Source organism: Aedes albopictus, chromosome 1 (assembly GCF_035046485.1).
Source record: "Aedes albopictus strain Foshan chromosome 1, AalbF5, whole genome shotgun sequence".
NCBI lineage: Eukaryota > Metazoa > Arthropoda > Insecta > Diptera > Culicidae > Aedes > Aedes albopictus.
In genome coordinates, this window is record NC_085136.1 from 153,901,670 (window position 1) to 153,921,590 (window position 19,921).

The 19,921-nt window shown below is 38.8% G+C and overlaps 1 protein-coding gene across 5 annotated transcripts in view; it reads right to left on the minus strand.

Annotated features, from left to right (window-relative positions):
- LOC109424678 (uncharacterized) overlaps positions 1 to 19,921 on the minus strand; it is a 190,732-nt gene that overhangs the window by 30,811 nt on the left and 140,000 nt on the right. For all 5 annotated transcript variants that reach the window (XR_009996225.1, XR_009996226.1, XR_009996227.1 and 2 more), the window contains 2 exons: positions 13,744 to 14,107; positions 13,169 to 13,297 (listed from right to left, as the gene is read on the minus strand). Coding sequence is in view for 1 of the 5 variants with exons in the window: in XM_062845613.1 (XP_062701597.1) it covers positions 13,169 to 13,297; positions 13,744 to 14,107 (493 nt within the window). In the remaining 4 variants the exon portion in view is untranslated. The remainder of the gene's footprint in view (positions 1 to 13,168; positions 13,298 to 13,743; positions 14,108 to 19,921) is intronic.

A 19,921-nucleotide genomic window follows, 5' to 3' on the forward strand; every position in this document is an offset into this window, starting at 1 on the left:
TGTCCACCACCGTCATTGGTGGAAGTGGCCACGTTTTTGAAACAATTGGACACGGAGCTGACGTCGATTGAAGCTACCTACAAGTCAGCTCAAGATCGCTCGCTGTTTATTAAATTTACATCTCCGGAGGCTATGCAGGAGTCGCTGCGTAAAAATATGGAACCGCGGCATTTTACCTATGCAAACGGTAAAAGTATTGTAGTGAGGATGTCCATCGCAGGAGTGAACACACATCATGTACGTGTGTTCGATCTACCACCGGAGCTGCCAGATGTTACTCTTTCTTCGGTCCTCGGTGAGTTCGGCGAAATAGATCATGTGGTACGAGAAAAGTTCCCACCGGGTTTTGGCTTGGATCACATGTACACAGGAGTGCGAGGAATATACATGAGTGTACAAACAAACATTCCGTCATCGATAGATGTCGGTGATAGGAAGGCCAGGATATTCTATGGAGGCCTGAAAGACACTTGCTTTCTGTGTAGAGAATTGGGTCACCGGAGAGATTCTTGCCCACAGCGAGAAATTCGGAAGAAGAAGGAGAAGAAAAAGCTAGGAAACTCAGGATCATGTTCGTATGCTGACATCGTTTCTGGGAACGGAACAACTTTGGAAGAACAACAAATTGCGGAAGCTTTGGAGGACGACGTGATTGAAGTTCTGGAGGAAGATGAGGAAGAATGTATTCGCCAGTCTACGGAGGAAGTGGAACAGATCTGTAATTCAGCATCCGTTTCTGAAAAAGAGAGGCGGCGTAAGGAGGGCTTGGAGACACTGGAAGATGTTGCGAAAGCTATCACGGAAGCGATGCGAAACTCACAAGCCAGCCAACGAAGAGCTCAATTTGCGGCTACAGGTTCTGGTTCTGCCTCCAGTTCCGGATCCGGGCCCAGAATGAAGGTTCCTCGTAGGACTCGCTACTGATTGTGCTTTGGTAGTTTTTTTTTAGAGTAACAAATTGTTAACATGAATTTCGGCTCGGTAGAGTTTTTTAGTAAACAAGTGAGCCTACAAAATAAAGAAACTGGTAAAAAAAAAGGAATTGCTCCAGAGATTCATCAAAGAATTACTCCAGTGATTCTTCCCTGGATTCCTCCAAGAATTCCTCCGGGGCTTCCTTTAGTTTTTTGTTTTTGTTTTTATTTATGTGTATTTTAACTTAACGCTAATTGATTCCTATAGGAATTCCTCCGGGTATTCCTCTATAAATTCCTCCTGGATTCCTCTGGAAATTAAAAAAAAAAAAACAATTACACCGTCTTCAACCTTGTGGCCTCTACAGACTGAACATTACGACAAAGGACATTACATATAACACCCAGTGGCCCAGTGGATAATTTCCCGTTTGACGAAAAGCCGAAAAGTTTTCCCCGGACTGGAGCGGGAATCGAACCCACACTCCGAGGCTTACGAGACACCTAAACGACTGACGCCGCTAATTGCACGGCCACGAAGCCATCAAGTTCTCCAAGATTATTTCACCTGGATTCTTTTACGAATTCCTTCGGTATTCCTCCAGGAATTCCTTCGGGGCGCCTCTGGGAATTCCTCCGCAGACAAATAAATAAAAAAAGGGGTTCCCTCATGGATACCACCATGAACTCCCCCTGGGATTCTGCTATAAATTCATCCGGGGAGTCCTCTAGAAATTCCTCCACGGATTCCTCAAGGAAATCCCTCAGGGATTTCATTAGTGATACATTCAGATATTCCTCTAGTAAATCCTCCGGGGATTTCTCTAGCAATTCCTCCGGGAAGTCCTCTAGGATTTTTTCTGGGGACTACTCTAGGAATTCCATCAGGGATTTTTCTAGGAATTCTTTCGGGGATTCCTCTGGGATTTTTTCCGTGGATTCCATTAGGATTTTCTCTGGAAATTTCTATGAGAATACCTTTGGGGATACCTTTATGAACTCCTGTTGGGATTCCTCTTGGATTTTCTTTAAAAATTGCTTTGTAGATACCTCTAGGAATTCCTCTGGATATTTCTCTAGGAATTCGAGGATTTCTCTAGGAACTCCTCCGGGAGTCACCAAGGAATTCTGCCGGGGTTTTCTCTAGGATTTTTTTTCAATTTCCTGTTGGGATTCATCTACGAGTGCTCTAGGAATTCTTGCAGGGATTCTTCTATGAATTTTTCCGGAGATTCCTCTAGGAACTACTCCGGGGATTTCTCTATGAATTTCTTCGGAGATTCTTCTAGGAATTCTTCCGGGGTTCCTTTGACAATTACTCCGCGGATTCTTTCAGAAATTTCTCTGGGGATTTCTTTAGGAAACACCCGTTGGTATTCCTCTAGGATTTGCTTTATTGATTCATTCGGGGATTGCTTTAGAAATTTCAACGGGGATTTCATTACAAGTTGCTTCTAGAATTTCTCTATTATTTTCTTCGGGGATTCTTCTAGGATTTTACCCAGGGGTTTTCTCCAGATATTGTTTTTAAATGTCTCTTGAAATTCCTTCGGGGATTTCTCTGGGAATTTCTTCGGGGATTCCTCTAGGAATTTCTGCGGAGAATCCCTCAGGAATTCTTCCGGCCATTCCTCGAAGAATTCCTACGGGGGTTCCACTACGAATTCTTTTGGTCATTCTCTTGAACTTTTTCGGGTATTGTGCCAGGAATTCCTTCGGGGTTTCCACTAAGACTTCTTTCAAAGACTACTTAAGGATTTCCTGCGAAGATTCCTATGGAAATAACATTTGGAATTTCTAGTAGAATTCCTCTAAGATTTCCTTCGAGGCCTAAATTAGGATTTCATTCTGGGATTCCAAGAATTCCATTAGGAATTCATTCGAGGATTCCGCAAAGATCTCATTCGTGGATTTTTCTATGAATTTCCTCGGTGATTTCTTCGGGGAACTCTTAAGGAATTCCTTCGATGATTCTTCTAAGAATTTATTCGGGAATAACTTCAGAGGTTCCTGTCGGATTTTCTTCGAGGACTTTTCAAGGAATTTTTTCGGTTATCCCTTTAGGAAATTTATTTGGGGATCGCTCTAAGATTTTTTTTCGGTATATTCTTGGAGTTGCTTTGAGGTTTTGACTATAAATTCCTTCTGCGATCTGGGATTCTGATGAAATTGTATCAAGCACTTCCCAAGGAGTTTAATCGGGGTTTCTCTTTGGAATTCCTTCATTGATTACTCTATGAATTCCTCCGAGCAAGCCCACCAATTTAGACAAATTATTGAGGGGCAACAAGGTCAAACCTGGGTTTTATGGTTTTTTATTGAAAAAAAAAATCCTCCAGTGATTTCTCCAAAAAAAAATTCAAGTAATTTCATCGAGAATTATTATGTAAAACTCATCTAGAACTCCGGTATATCAATTAGAAAGTTGTCCAGGAGTTTTATCAATGTGATTTATATTTAAATTCCTCTGCGACGCACATTGGAGTAAATCACATCAAAACCTGATCATAAGTGGAAAAACTCAAAATGAAGTAATTGGGTTTTCCGTTGTGTTTTTGCCAAGTGTAGTTATCGTGTAATCGTTTGACAGCTAAGCAGTGTACAAATGTTTTGTTTACGCTAATCAGAAGAGGTTAAGTGAAGCTGAAGTTTAGCCGTTTTCTTTGATATAACTCACAGCGCGTGTTAGTTTTGACCGTACAAAGTGAATGAAATTGATAGTCAATCAATTCAACAATGTAGTTTGTTAATGAAGGTTAATGTTGTTTTTCTGTTAATTTGAAACTCAAACAAATTGACGTTGAATTTATATACAATATATGAAAATATTGAAAAAAATATTTGATGGAATCCTTTACCGTACATTCAAAATGAAATAAGTTTATTTTCCGGCTGTTTCCGGAAAATCTGCGTTTAGTGTATGATAAAACTATTGCTCCTCTTTCAAATGCAGAGAGAAAACCTTCCGGATGTTTCCGATTTCAAAAGTTGCAACACTTTGAAAAAATCGTGATAATTATATTATTACTAGATGTCCCGGCAAACTTTGTCTTGCCAAGCTGTTGTGGTTTGACAACTGTTGAGATCATCGCATCACCACACTCTAGATTGATTTAATTTCGATTTCTTACCGACTCATAAAAAATCAGTATTTTCTCAATTTTTACACTTATCTAGACGATTTTCGTAACTTTTTATTACAATAAACACAGCCACCACGAATACGAATCGAACCGTGCAAGAGTCATGCTGATCAGTTCAGCCGTTCGTGACTTTTGTTGCCTCAAAGGGACTTCAAACTCATTTTTATATATATAGATATATGATATTATTTGCCTTAAAACACTATTTGGCCCTCTGAACGTATTTTTGCTGAAAACTAGAACTCAACAGCTTTCAAGCAAAAAAAAAAAAAGATTAAAATCGGTCAACTGGTTCAAAAGTTGTGATTTTTTGAAAAATTTTAGTTACGAAAAATTTTGACTTATACAATCATAAAATTGGTCACCCTAATGACGAAATAAAAAAAAATACGAAAACTATGAAATACGTTTCATTACTAATTTGGGTTGCATTTGGGTTGTGAAAATGCGTCAAAATAATTTTGATCAGTTTTGATGTACAAGGTGCTCTACTGTGCGACGTTTGAAGGAAGGAATTGCTTCATGGATTAATTTTCCTTTTATAGTTTTGGTATACAAATATTTGTGTAGTAAAGGTAGGATATCACATAGATTTTGTATACAGAGAGCAAAGAGAAATGGAGAAAAGTATATAAGTACATAAACATTAGGCCGTCCCTTATTTTGCAAAATTTAGAAATGTTATAAGTTCGTTAGTGGAAAATGATCGTTTTAGCTAAAAAATTATCGTGTCAAGATTTGAAGTCCGTATCTCAAGGCTAAGTGGTCCCTCAAGGGGCCTAAAGTTGTCAAAAATTGTATGGGACCAAAAAAACATGAAATTTTTTTCGACAAAAAATACACCATTCCACTGAAACCGGTGTTTTTGGGACCCTAAAGGACCAAAAATGTGCTTAGATTTGCGATATCTCTACTCGTTTCCAAGATATTGACAAAAAACAACTGAAACATCAGCATTTTTGACCATTTTTTTAAATTCCGAAGGAAACTTACCTTATTTTGTACAATAACTAAAAAACGAGTAGAGATATCGCAAATCTAAGCACATTTTTGGCCCTTAAGGGTCCTAAAATCACCGGTTTTAGTAGAATAGCGTATTTTTTTTGTCGAAAAAAAATTCATGTTTTTTTGGTCCCATACAATTTTTGACAACTTTAGGCCCCTTGAGGGACCACTTAGCCTTGAGATACGGACTTCAAATTTTGACACGATCATTTTTTAGCTAAAACAATCATTTTCCACTAACGAACTTATAACATTTCTAAATTTTGCAAAATAAGGGACGGCCTAATAAACATGCTTAGGAAACTCGTCTAGGCATTCCTTTTGTAATTTCTGCAAAAACTTCTTTACAATTTTCTTAAAGAACTCGTCTAGGAATTCCTCCTCAAGTTGCAAACATACAGGTAGTGAGGGATGCGCGGCCTCGAAGTGGTGAGGATCACACGTTAGATTTTTATGCAAATAGTCATGGATGACGACCACGGCGATGGATGAGCAGTGAGCACGTATGTTGACAATGTACATTGATGTAGAAAACTTCAGAACATGCTCATTATAGAATTCCGCAAAAGCCAAGGCTTCACCAAAAATAGTTAGAGGCGTCCATTAGAACCTCTTATGGAAACTTCAGTTTATTTCGTACACTGTAAGCTATTATTTGGAAAATTCAAAACATGTGATCTCTAAAATCCACAAAATAAAATATCTAAAAACTTTCATTGCATAACTTGTTTTCTAGTTATTTTACTGCTCGGATACCAACGCATAGTTGTGATGTTCTCATTCATAACATTCAGAATTTAAAAAGGTCGCGCCTGCTTGAGCATACGAAAAAAATCTGAAAAGCAGTTTGTTTTCAACTGATTTTTTAACTCTTCTAAGACGATTCCCACCAATGCGTGAGTAAACCCAAATTGGCAACCGCCTTCATGACGCACGTACCCCACCAAGCGTTGCCAAATCGGTTTTAAAATGACAACCTACCTTACCGATGAACAGTGGATTCATACATTTAGCAACCAGACCCAACCGTTGCTATCGCGGTCGATATCACTTTCTTCATGATTTCAATCTGACTAACATACAAAACAAGACAGTTTTCTACAGGTAAAATATAATAAAGTGATTATCTTGATAATTTTTGAAACAGTTGTTCTTTCATGCATTTAAGATGACGTTTGTCACTTGGTTTGTCACAAATGGACACATATTGAAGATAAAGCTTAATGCTAGGCGAGGCTTGATGTGCCGAAAGACTCGATTTTCTAAACGAACCGAAGAACGGTGATTTTTTAAAACTATTATATACGAAAACTTCCTTAAAATTTCCAATGGGAACGTGCAAATGGCTTCGGCAATCCGCAAGCCCCGAGTGGAATAAAAAATAGGTGACTTTCAATTAATAAAAGCGTTAGCTAATTTACTGACTGCATGGCTCCAATCAACACTCGTTCAAACAAGAATTCCTTGGCGAATTTCTCCAGGTGTTCCTTGAGGTTCCTTGAGATTCTTCCACCAATTTCTTCAGGAGTTCATTCTTGGATTACAATGGGAGTTCCTTCCGAGAATTCTTCAGGAGTTCCCTCTGAAATTTCCTAGTTATTTCACCAGGAAAGCTTTATCCGTCCGTTTATATCCGTCCGTCAGAAGTTCTATCTGGGGTTCCTCCTGAAGATTTTCCAAGGATTTTTCTAGAAATTTCGTCAGGAATACCTTCGCAGCATCTTCTAGTATTTATTTTTCGGAAAATCCTCAAGGAATTCGTTGGAAGAATCCTCCAGGAATTTCCCCAGGGAGTCTTCTAGGAATCTAGCAGAACTCCTGGAATTCCCTCAGGGATTCCTCCGAGAATGTCCTCGGGGATTCATCCAGGAGTTTCTTCCGGGATTCCCCTTAGATTTCCTACCGGAATTTCTCCGGGTATTTCTGCCGAGATTCCCCCGGTAATTCTTTCCGGGATTGCTCCGGGAATTCCTTCCGAGATTCACCGAGAATTCCTTCCGAGATTCACCGAGAATTCCTTCCGAGATTTCCCGGGAATTCCTTCCGAGATTCCCCGTGGATTCCTTCCGAGATTCCCCGTGGATTCCTTCCGAGATTCCCCGGGAATTCCTTCCGAGATTCCCCGGGAATTCCTTTCGAGATTCCCCGGGAATTCCTTCCGAGATTCCCCGGGAATTCCTTCCGAGATTCCCCGGGAATTCCTTCCGAGATTCCCCGGGAATTCCTTCCGAGATTCCCCGGGAATTCCTTCCGAGATTCCCCGGGAATTCCTTCCGAGATTCCCCGGGAATTCCTTCCGAGATTCCCCGGGAATTCCTTCCGAGATTCCCCGGGAATTCCTTCCGAGATTCCCCGGGAATTCCTTCCGAGATTCCCCGGGAATTCCTTCCGAGATTCCCCGGGAATTCCTTCCGAGATTCCCCGGGAATTCCTTCCGAGATTCCCCGGGAATTCCTTCTGAGATTCCCCGGGAATTCCTTCCGAGATTCCCCGGGAATTCCTTCCGAGATTCGCCGGGAATTCCTTCCGAGATTCTCCGGGAATTCCTTCCGAGATTCCTCGGGAATTCCTTCCGAGATTCCTCGGGAATTCCTTCCGAGATTCCTCGGGAATTCCTTCCGAGTTTCTGGGATTTACCCGGGCATTTCTTTCGGGATTTTCCCGGAAACTTCTTTCGGGATTTTCCCGGAAACTTCTTTCGGGATTTTCCCAGGAATTCATTGCGGGATTGTCCCGTGAATTTCTTCCCGGATTGCGACGGCAATTCCTTCCAGAATTCGCCCGGCATTCCTCCCGGCAATTCTCCCGGGAATTCCTTCTGGGATTTCCCGGAAATTTCTTCCGGGATTGCCATGGGAATACTTTCGGGGACTTCCCCGGCAGTTTCTTCAGAGATATCTTCTGAAATGCATTCAGGGATTTCTCCAGATTTTCTTTCAGGGATTCATCAATGAGTTTATTCAAGGATTTATCTAGAAGTTCCTTTAACACTTAAACTACTGAGGGGGTAAAAACTCCCACGAACTACCAAAGGTCCAAAAAAAGTCGGAAGTCCAACTTTGACAAGGCATTTCTCGGTCGTTTTTCAATCGATTTCAAAACTTTTTTTTGCGATGGAACCGGACAGGTTTCAAGATCATCGTCCATTTAAAAAATATAAAATAGATGCGTCTACCCAAAGTTATTAAGCAAAAGGCACTTCCTAGTTTTTTTGAGAGCGTATTTTTTGAGCACATTCATCAATAAAACAAAATTTAAAGCGATGACATATGGTTTTTTCGACTCTAAATCATGCGTACAGCTGGAGTGAACATGTTTATGCAAAATTAGTGATTTTTCAGTACACTGATTTTTTACCTTACTCAAAAAACTGCTAAAATACCCTATTTTTTCACATAAAATAAACAATAAAACAAAATTCAAAGCGATGACATAGAGTTTTTTTGGTCTTAAATTGTTCGTAGGATTGTACTCGACATTTTTGATGAACAATGAAAATGTTCTTATTACACTCTTATTTTGTTTTACCCGGAAAACTACGAAAATTCCATACTTTTTACACAATGTAGTCAACAAAACTAAATTTAAAACGATAACATGTAGTTTTTTTTAGCCTTGAAATGCTCGTAGCAGTTTGGGGGACATACTTGAAGAATAATAGTGATGTTTTCATTACACTCAAATTTTGATTTACTCAAAAATCAACGAAAGTACCACATTTTTCACGCAAAGTGGTTAACAAAAATAATGGCTCACAATGTATAGAGTGTAGAATTAGCAACTAGTTAAAATACACATAAATAAAAACAAAAAAAAATCACAATGTATAGTAGTTTTTTGCCGTTGAATTATTCGTGAAAGCGTACTGGACGTTCTTGTTGAGTAATAGTGACGTTTTCATGACACACTTAATTTATTTTACTCGAAAAGCTAAAAAATACCATAATTTTCATACAAAATAGTCAATAAAACAAAATTTAAAGCCATAACATGTAGTTGTATGGCCGTAAAATTTTCAGTTACAATGTACTGGACCTGTTTTTGATAAAATGTTGATGTTTACATTATACTAATATTTTGTTTTATAAAAAAAATGTACGAAAATACCACAAAAAAGCGAATAAGCGAATGATATGTAGTTTTTCAACTTTGAATTTAACGTAGTAGTTTAGTGGATTTATTTGAACAACCCTAGTGATGTTTTTAATACACTCATATTTTATATCACTCAAAATACTAGGAAAATACCACATTTTGCACACAAAGTAGTCATTAAATAAAAATTGGAGTCAATGCATTATAGTTTTTTTTTGCCATGAAATTATTTGTAAAAAAGTACTAGACTTGTTTGATAAACAATAGTGATCTTTCAATTACACTCGTTGTTTTCTAAATTTGTTTATAAAAAATCAAAAACAAATCAAATAAAGAGAACTTATGTGCCCCACACTATGCATACGTTTGCGTGTGCGTGACAGTAGTTTTACACATTTCCTCTGGGAAAACCGCGGGAAAACTGTCAAAAAAACGCAAACCTCGACGGAACGGACGCTATGTGTTCCAGGCTTTACTATGCGCAGCATACAGTCACATGTTGATATACCGTACAAAATTATTTTTACTCAGATAATGATTTTTGAAAGCTAAAAGCACTGAGATTTTCACTCAGGTGGACTCACTTTGTTATTTATAATTTTATAAAATTCTTCATGTTTTGATGCAATAAATTAACCTAAAATGTTTCATACGGCTTTTCCCATAATGCTGATACTCTTTGCGTTGCAGTCTGTAATATTTTTTGGGATTTAATATTTTTTCAGAGCACTATCAAAGTTTCCCCAAAATGAAAATGTGATTCTCGCTCATATGAAAATTATTGACCACCCAAAACAATTAAAACTGACCATTCCTTACGCTGCAATTATAGCTGAGACGCCAGTACATGTTTTAAAAGTATCAAACCAGAAAAAATACTGTTACATGGAATAATATTAGAGAAATTTGCTGAAAAACTACCAAAGTTACCTTGTTTTACGGTATTGCTTCAGAAACTCTTCTATATACATTTGTTTTCAAGAAATTTCCCAAAATGTGCATTTATATCTTAGGATATCTTTCAAAGATTCTTTCAACACATTTGTCATGGGTTCTTTTCGAAAATCTTTCAAGAATATTCCAGAGATTCCTTCAGGGATATTTTCAAAAACATCAAGAATTCATGCGGAATTTATTTAGGGGTTCTATTTCTCGAGGAATTCTTTTAGAAAACTTTTGAAATGTTTCCGTCAAGTATTCCTTTGGGTTTTCAGTAGAAATTCCTCTAGCGATTGCTTGATAAATTTCTCCAAGGATTCATTTAGAAAACCTTCCATAGATTTTCTCAGTGAATCCACCAAAGAATCATTTAGAATATTATCATATTTTTTTCAGCAATCTCTTTTTTTTCCTGAAGCATTTTAGAAGTTTTTTTTTCTAGCTTTCTTCAGTTCTCTCAAGTTTGGATCCTAGTTCCCATGCAAAGTGTTTTTCTTTTATTTGCTCCCATAAATAGTTCCTTCCGTGGTTTTTTCGATATTTTTAGAGATTTCCGATAATTGCTTCTGGAATTTCTGCCAAAGAGTTTTCCGATATTTCTGTTGAATTTCTTCGCTGGTTTTCATCAAAAGTTTCTCCCGGGATTTCTCTCAAAATTTTTTAGAGTTCTTTCATTAATTTTCTAAATATTTCCTACCAGAGCTTTTTTTCCGAGATTTCCCAGATATTCTCAGGATTTCTTCCGAAGTTTCTCTTGCGTTCCTCATTGCAGAATTTCTCGCAAAAATCACGTGGGCTCATTCCGACATGTCTCCGGGAATTTACAACAATGAATTTAGTAGGTTATCTCTGGCAGGAGGTTTTCCGAGAAACACTCCTAGAAAAGTACTGGACGCATTGACCGATTTTCATACAAAATGCTTAAGTTTGGAGCTCTGTATTTCAGCTTCTAGAGCACAAACTCCGAGAGTAATCTTAGGTGAAACTTCAAAAAACTCTCGCGAGAACCTTTATAAAATATCCCGGAAGAAACTTCTGTAGAAATCCGTGGAGAAACTCCAGCAAAAAAAAATCATTGAAATTTCTTAAAACTTCGGGAGAAATCCCAGAAGCAGTTCCTTCAGAAAACTCGTGAAAAACTCCTTTAAAAAGCGGGAGGAGCCTTAGTTTAAATCCCAGCAATAGTTTCTGTAAAAACCTTAGAAATCCCGGAAAAATATCATTGAGAAGTACCAAGAGGAATGCAAGAAGAAATCGCGGAAAACCTTCAAGAGAAATTCCGAGAGAAACTGGTGAAAAATGTGGTATTTTCCTAGTATTCCGAGTGAAGTAAAATATGAGTGTAATAAAAACATCATTAGGGTTGTTCAAATAAATCTACTAAACTACTACGATAAATTCAAAGTTGAAAAACTACATGTCATTGCTTTAAATTTTAGCCTATTCGCTTTTTTGTGGTATTTTCATACATTTTTTTTTATAAAACAAAATATTAGTGTAATGTCAACATCAACATTTTATCAAAAACAGGTCCAGTACATTGTAACGGAAAATTTAACGGCCATACAACTACGTGTTATGGCTTTAAATTTTGTTTTATTGACTGTTTTGTATGAAAATTATGGTATTTTTGTAGCTTTTCCAGTAAAATAAATTAAGTGTGTCATGAAAACGTCCAGTACGCTTTCACGAATAATTCAACGGCAAAAAACGACTATACATTGTGATCCATTATTTTTGTTAACCACTTTGCGTAAAAAATGTGGTACTTTCGTTGATTTTTGAGTAAATCAAAATTTGAGTGTAATGAAAACATCACTATTATTCTTCAAGTATGTCCCCCAAACTGCTACGAACATTTCAAGGCTAAAAAAGCTACATGTTATCGTTTTAAATTTAGTTTTGTTGACTACATTGTGTAAAAAGTATGGAATTTTCGTAGTTTTCCGGGTAAAACAAAATAAGAGTGTAATTAGAACATTTTCATTGTTCATCAAAAATGTCGAGTACAATCCTACAAACAATTTAAGACCAAAAAAACTATATGTCATCGCTTTGAATTTTGTTTTATTGCTTATTTTATGTGAAAAATAGGGTATTTTAGCAGTTTTTTGAGTAAGGTAAAATATCAGTGTACTGAAAAATCACTAATTTTGCATAAACATGTTCACTCCAGCTGTACGCATGATTTAGAGTCGAAAAAACCATATGTCATCGCTTTAAATTTTGTTTTGTTGATCAATGTGCTCAAAAAATACGCTCTCAAAAAAACTAGGCAGTGCCTTTTGCTTAATAACTTTGGGTAGACGCATCTATATTATATTTTTTTAAATGGACGATGATCTTGAAACCTGTCCGGTTCCATCGCAAAAAAAAGTTTTGAAATCGATTGAAAAACGGCCGAGAAATGCCTTGTCAAAGTTGGACTTCCGACTTTTTTTGGACCCTTGGTAGTTTAGGAGTTAAGGAGTTATATCATGAATTCTTCCAGACGTTTCTTCAGGAATTCCTTCAAAGATCCCTCCTGGAATACCATCAGAGATTCCACAAAGAATTTCTTCAGGGATTACTCTTGAAATTTCTCCAAGGGTTTAAAAAATTGAACGAAAGACTTGAGGAATTAATTATCCACATTCTAGAACTTTCGTACAATCAAATATGATAATATGAGGAACAAAAAATGATGTTGTCATTTATTTGCTTATCTGTACTTTGTTTACGATATGAAGTACTACTACCTACCAGCGGTGGGGAGATGTGGTAGCATTTTACCAACGATGATGCGAACACACGGTGCGAAAACGGGTGGGTATCAGAAATAGAACCGATTTGCACACCTCTACTACTCACCGACTTACTACGCACTGGTGGGGATAGTCTAATGCATAAAGAATATTTGTGAAGACATAACCTCTAAACTAGTGGAGCTAATTTAGATCCTCCATGTTTTACTTTTTGATGTTACCTCGGGTAACTCAGAGTAAAATTTATGAAAACTAAACATTCATTAGAAAACCTGTGATGAAATGGTTATAGATGAGAGTATAGCTTTTCCTCTTCAATTCCGCTTACCTTCGATCTCCGTTCCATAGGATGTCAGCGGTGTCTTGTACGAGTGCTTTGGTGGAATGTAGGCCGCACTTGATGGAACACTGATGTGACTGTGGGATTCGTAGTGGGGAGATTCGTAGCTAGTGAAACCTGCAAATGAAAACGATATTTTGAATCAATTAGTGAAGTTAATAAAACATTGAAACGGTTTTTATGGTTGGACTATTAAATTCCAATCTGCTTATGAAATTTGGTCAAAATAAGTTTTATATTTACTGTTTTATTGATACTGATTTTAGAATTATCAATAATCCTTTATTATGGGGAAATTTAGCTCATAGTAGATTCACCCCAGGTTTGAATGAATGATTTTAATTACGTTTGGAAAATCATCGGTGCATCACTAAAAGTGCGGAAACACTCTTTGAAGCACTCTGTCTACTCTATATCTTTATGTCGATGCCTTAACGAGCAGTTGATTGCTTTCGTTTTATCCTCAAAATCAAATCTATCGTGAATTGAGCTGATTGAAATCGTTCGACGATATTTGCCGTAAGTACCCACCCGGCACTACTGGTTATTACACCAATACTTACTTTCACTGGATGGGCCAGTGTGATGTCCAGACGATGATGACGAGCCCGACGAGGACGACGACGCACCGGAGATCAAACCGGCTGAGCCGGACGACAGCGAACCACTCAGCTTGGCGAACGGATGGATGGCAGAGTGGGAATGGGACGACGGTACCAGCTGGGCAGATGTTGTAATCTTTTTGCCCACGTTCGATACGGCATCACCACCGGCTGCAATCACTTTGCCAACGCCGCTGACCGCATAGCCGGAGCCCTTGATTAGTTGACCCTTGAGTATCGTTACGCCGCCGGTGATGGCCTTCACCGCCTGGAACAGCGTGTTGAGGATTGATTTCTTCAAGCCCCATCCATCGAAATGGGAGTCCTGGAATGCGGAGTGTTAGAATTGTTAGAATTTTGTTAAACAAAACTTAGAAATTATCGATTGATAATAATCATGTGAGTGTTCTAAATCAAGCCTTGCTTAGCTGGATTCAATACCTAATACGCAACAATTCCAATCTGAAAATGAATAAGTAAGTATACCAGTTATCGTCACCGGAAAGTTTTCAAACTTTAAACTTCTAATATTAAAACACGCAAACAAATGCAAAATTTTATTTTTTCAAAATATCCAGAATGACCATTTGGGTTCTCTAGCGGTATCCAGATTATTTCATAATCGGATTCTCCGCCCAAAAATTGGTAGCTCTATCAGTTATAACTTTGCCGAAGACATTTGAATTCGAATCGGACGGCTTATTAAATAATTATCATTTTTTTTTAACCAGAATGAAAATATTTGCTCATGATGATCAAACTGTTCCATGCGAATTGCTGCAATTTGCAGTGGAACATAGTAGCCTTGATTTCGATTACATATTCTACTTTATCGATCTTGTTGCCGTCCTTTTCAAGCTCATGTTATATCTGTCAAAATCACTTGAGAGTTGTCAGTCATTTTGAAGTAGGTTCATTGGTGTAATAAAGAAAGTTGCCGGCTCGAAGATGATAGCTGATAGAGTAGCCTAGGAGTACCAGGGTCGGGTTAGTCAAGGACACTTGGGGAAATTCTACGGTTGATTGGATGAAATACATCGTTTTCCCATAGTAATTCCCATACAAACTTTGAAAGGCTTGTGCAGTCTCAATTTTCAACCAAATAAGCTCTAATTTTTATTTAAATATATAAATAAAAATCTGGTTATCAATCAAATAAGCTGTGTGGAGCAAAATCGATTTTTTGAACCACGCTACCATGTGTATTAAATGCTTGACATGAACTCATGGATAGCATTTCTATATGTAAAAGCTTTGCTGATGTGTCTTTCTTGTTAGGCTATTCTCTCATTTCATGTTTGTTTGCAATACCTTGGCCAACCTTATAAAGAAGTTTATAAACAATGAATTCCAAGGTTCAAATTCCCATAGAATGAGATCCGAAACTTGTGCAAAAAGTTATAACGTACAGATTTCCCGGTGGTGCCTGCGAATAACTTTTTTCACAAGCGTCGGATCACTTTGCGGTCTTCGGCAAAGTTTTTTGGCATATCCTAGCCTATAGCCTATAGTTTGGTTCAATTCAAGTTTCGTTGAACTTAAATCTCCAAAAAGTTCCTCATGTATTAGTTATGAACTTGGAAGTACATGTACAAGCTTTTGACATCTCTTCAAAACGACATTGAAGTCGAAAAAAGGTTCAGAAAGAACTTATGTTGAACTTTAAGAACGAATTCAATCAAATATTAACCGAACTCATGTTGAACTTTTGTAGCATTTTTGAGACTCTTCCTTTCTCATCACATTAAAAGAAAAACTTCTGGATGTTATCAGCTGTATTTACAACATTTTCCTGCCTATCTGACCCTACCTTCCTACGCCACTGTTCATTTCTCGTAATAGTCTACTCACATCGATTACCACTGGTGCTTCCACCACCTTCCCGGTAGTCCAACAACGGCCCGCCCCACGGCGATGAGATGTTGCTGCGTCGAAATCTCCGGAGGACTTGGCCACTTCCCGCGCTTGCTCCGAACTCAGCCGTGAATCTTCCCTCATCCCGTTCGTTGCTGAATGGCGTAACTCGCCGCCTTCCATCACGCGACACCCTTGCCGCGGTTCGTCGTCGATTGTGCCAGAAGGATCGTTCCCTAACCTCAACTCGAGTGCAAAGTTTGACGGACCAGAGTGCATTCTCGAGGCCGACGGTCTGCCGGACCTCCTTCCGGTGGCTGATCTTCTGACTCCGGTCATGGATTACGGTTCCCCTGTGAAGCGGTGCACACTGAACAGTCTTTCCGACTCCGAATTCCACTATTCGTCTCGCTAACACGACAACCGGGATCACACTTCTCTTAATTACGGTAGCGGAACACGAAAAACGACCTCACTGCACGATAGTTCGGGAAGAAGAGAGCTCTTTCGTTCGTTTATCGGCTTCTCCAACCTTCGTCGCCGTCGGCTGTCATTCTTGTTGGCCATCTCCATCGACGCGCAGTGGCGCCGTTAGGCGAAAGTGGCGAAAAGTGGGTAATCGTAACGTGAACGAAGGTGGGCGTTGTTTGAAGCACGGTGTGGCAGATGCATGATTTAATTGTAATCTATTGTTTGGCTTCTATTTTTTTATTTACTTTTACACTATTTATTGCACAAATAATAAGAATCACACAATACAATTTAGAAACGTAACACTTTTTCGTGCCTTTAAAACTCAAATATAGTTCATTTGGACAGATTACAACAACTTGAAATGTTCCGTTCCGAACTTGTTTTGAACTTACTACTCAAAGCTCGGATAAATATTAACCGTACCAAAAGTGAACTTCATTTGAACTTCGGCGACAGCGGGGTCGGGGAGAAGTTCTCATTCAATTAAATCACTCGGAAATCGAGCGCAGCAGCCACAGTTTGTGTTAATTTCACAAGTACACTTTGTTTCACTATAATATTTCAACAAACTTACTTCTAATCAACCCAAAGCAGCCGTATTGTGTGGCTCAAAGGCTACCCCCGCATCGGAAAACTGTTCTGCCCAGGATTCCGAAGGAGTTTTTTTTTCGGATAAAAGTCTTCCAGCTTTGCTGGATGTTTCAACCCCGTCTCACTTGTCGCACCAGCGTGCCGGTAATCGACGCGATCGTTGTCACTGAAAACTTATAAACTTTTATGAATGATTGGCACTGGCACTAATTAATTGCTTTGCACTTGTTTCAATTACGAACTAAAACAAACTAAAAATGTCAAACTATGTAAGTTCACAAGAAGTTCCACGTAAACTTCTTTCGAACCTTCGGCTTGAGGTTCAGAGAAAGTTTACACACGAATTTGATTGAGCTCTACTAAATGATATCAGCACATTGAGTAAAATCCCGCAGTGCCTAACAACACATACATGGAGTAGTGGTTAAGTGCCGGCTTTCAACGAGGAGAACCCGAGTTCAATTCTCAGTAAGTAAAAACATTAAAAATTATTTCAAGGTATTAGTCAATTTGGATTACACATGTACTAATGTCTCATAATAATAAATTACTTTTGAGGACTAAGCGCATTTTTTTCATTTTTTCGAAGCTTATTTTTAAGCTGAATAGCGTTCCTTTCAGCGACACAAGTATACTTTTTGTGAACTCAAGTTCGGTTAATTACTTAAAAAGTGAGCTGAATATAATGCTATTCATATACCTTCGAATAGCTGATTAAGCCCAAACATGCTATTTTATCCGAACTTTTGGTTGCTTGGGTACTGTCATTAGTTACATGCTATTAGACAGAAGAATTCAACTTATGAATAAAATGCAAAAAAATACGTTTTCCCATACTAATTTCTACACAAATTTCAATCGCAATTCGGAATACGGGGACGCAATCAATCACTTCTAAATTTTGCATAGTTGTTTTGGACGCTTATACAGATTGAAAAACCGTTGTTCCGGGTTGATGCGATCAAATTTAAATTTTCACCATACCACGTTGACCCACTCTTATGCTCATAGTCCATGTCTGCCAGCCTGGTTCCGATAACTGCTGCTTGAAGATCAGCGAGGGGTGAGAAACATTATCGGAGCCACCCTGGTTTTGACTGACCGCGAAGCCGTTCTCGCATATGTTTACAAAGGCTATGTTTGAAAAATATCTCAACTAACAATGATAGCTGAATAATAGCTTAAGAGCGGTTTGTTTATCCATTGTTCAACTGTTTATTCGAAGCGTATTTTTCTGCAAACATAACGGTCCGCTATCAACGAGGAATCTTGAGTTCACTACACTAGGAAGAAACTGTAGCTACGTGAGCCACTTCTCGAAGTGACAATCGTGGATTTGCTAGTCACAGTCGAAGAATACTCTCCAGGGCTAAAGGGCTTTGATCGACCCAAGATGGTCAAAACCATTATCGATACTGATCAGCATGTCGTCGACATAATGATCATAGACGATGCCGTGAACACTCCAATTAACATAGTGCCATAAACCTGCGGTCTGGAAGCCGAACATCATCGTATCACCACAGAAGCTCGGATTCATAGTAATGGTACTTACTGCTGGTAAGTGTTTGCAGCAGTTCGTTTGCCCCACGATCATCGTTGGACAGAAATATGCTCGGCTTGCTGATTCCCATATTTTCCGGAGAAAAATACTGTTTCAAAGCCTCGTGCAGCTACTTGTACGATTTGGTGCGAGAACAACATCCAAAAATCATCTTCAACAGGCGAGTCTTCACTGCTATATGCGCGTTTTGTTTGCCTTCACGGTATTTCATCTCGTTACCCAGACTCTCATGATCCAGCCTGATGAGAAGCCGTGGACTGTCTTATTTAGACGATTCCCCTGATAGGTCCTTCAGATAGTGCACAAGTAACCACGACGCATTATTATTCGCCTCGCGTGCCTATACAATACTAATCTTGAACTAGCGTACCCTATATTAGCTGAGCAATGGCCCTATAAGCCCATAAAGGCGAACTAAAGTGCTAATGGTTACTTGGGTGGTACTTCTCCTGCATCTCGCGAATTAGCATCGTCTGCGCTTAGTTTCTCGACTGCATGCACTTCGCCGAATATGAATTTTTCTATTGGGGCTCGTAACGTTAGAAATCTGTAAGCTAACTTTTTGAAACAGAGCTTCTGCCAAACTCTTTTCCATTAGTGCTGGTACTACGGCAGTACTCCACTGCTTCTGTACAACTCCTCGAAAGTGGTATTAGTCAACGTCAACATCTTAGATAAAATCTTGGATTTATGTAGGAAGGCTAAGCTGTGCGAAGTATGGCACCAAAAGTTCTCGAACTGTCCTTGGTGTACATTACAGCTGGTGCTTGTAGCTTGATTTTGTTGGATTTCCGGAGATCGGAACGAAACCTCAGATGCCGTCGCTGTGCATTGGTGCATTCGCATCTGTGTTGTGTTGAAAGGTATAATGCAGATAGAAGCATCAATTTGTGCCGCATTCCCTTTTCTGCTTGCACGGACTGTTACGCTTTCGTACTTTTGGTAGATGTTTAACTCCCGCAAAACTAACCAATCGTAACTAACCTCCTTAAAGCGTTTGCATTGCGCCAATGCATCTTTTGCCATTGTTCTGTCTTAGTGGCCACCATCTATGGAATTGGAAACGAAGCGGAAGTCCAGGAGGTTTGGGTTGGGGTGATTCTTAGAAAACCTTGCCCAATCTAGCATTAACGTTGGCGGCAGCCTTTTCAGCAATCCGTACCTTAGGGAAACGTTATACATAAAGTCTCCTTTGGATTACTGCACGAATTGATTGTGGCCTGCTTACTCTCACACGAAATTTGACGTTTAAGCGGTGTCCCTCTCAAACGTCAAATTTTCTGTGAGAGTAAGCAGGCCAGCATGAATTCGTGCAGTGGACCATTCTTCATTACACCAACGAACCTAACCTCAAAATGACTGACACATGTGAGGTCATTTTGGCAGATGTAACATGAGCATAAAAAGGACGACAACAAGATTGATAAAGTAGAATATATAATCCGTCTTTTTCGTGCATGTGAGTGGTTTGTCAAAATGACCTGAGAAGTGTCAAACATTTTCATGGGTAACTTTGTTGGTGTAATGAAGAATATCACAGGCCTCCATCATACGCTGAACTGGTTCACGGTGTCCACTTCTTGGATGCTGATTACAGGTCGTCCATACAGAATCCTGAGGGTATACATCAAAGTAAAAATCATTCCCTGCACGTTT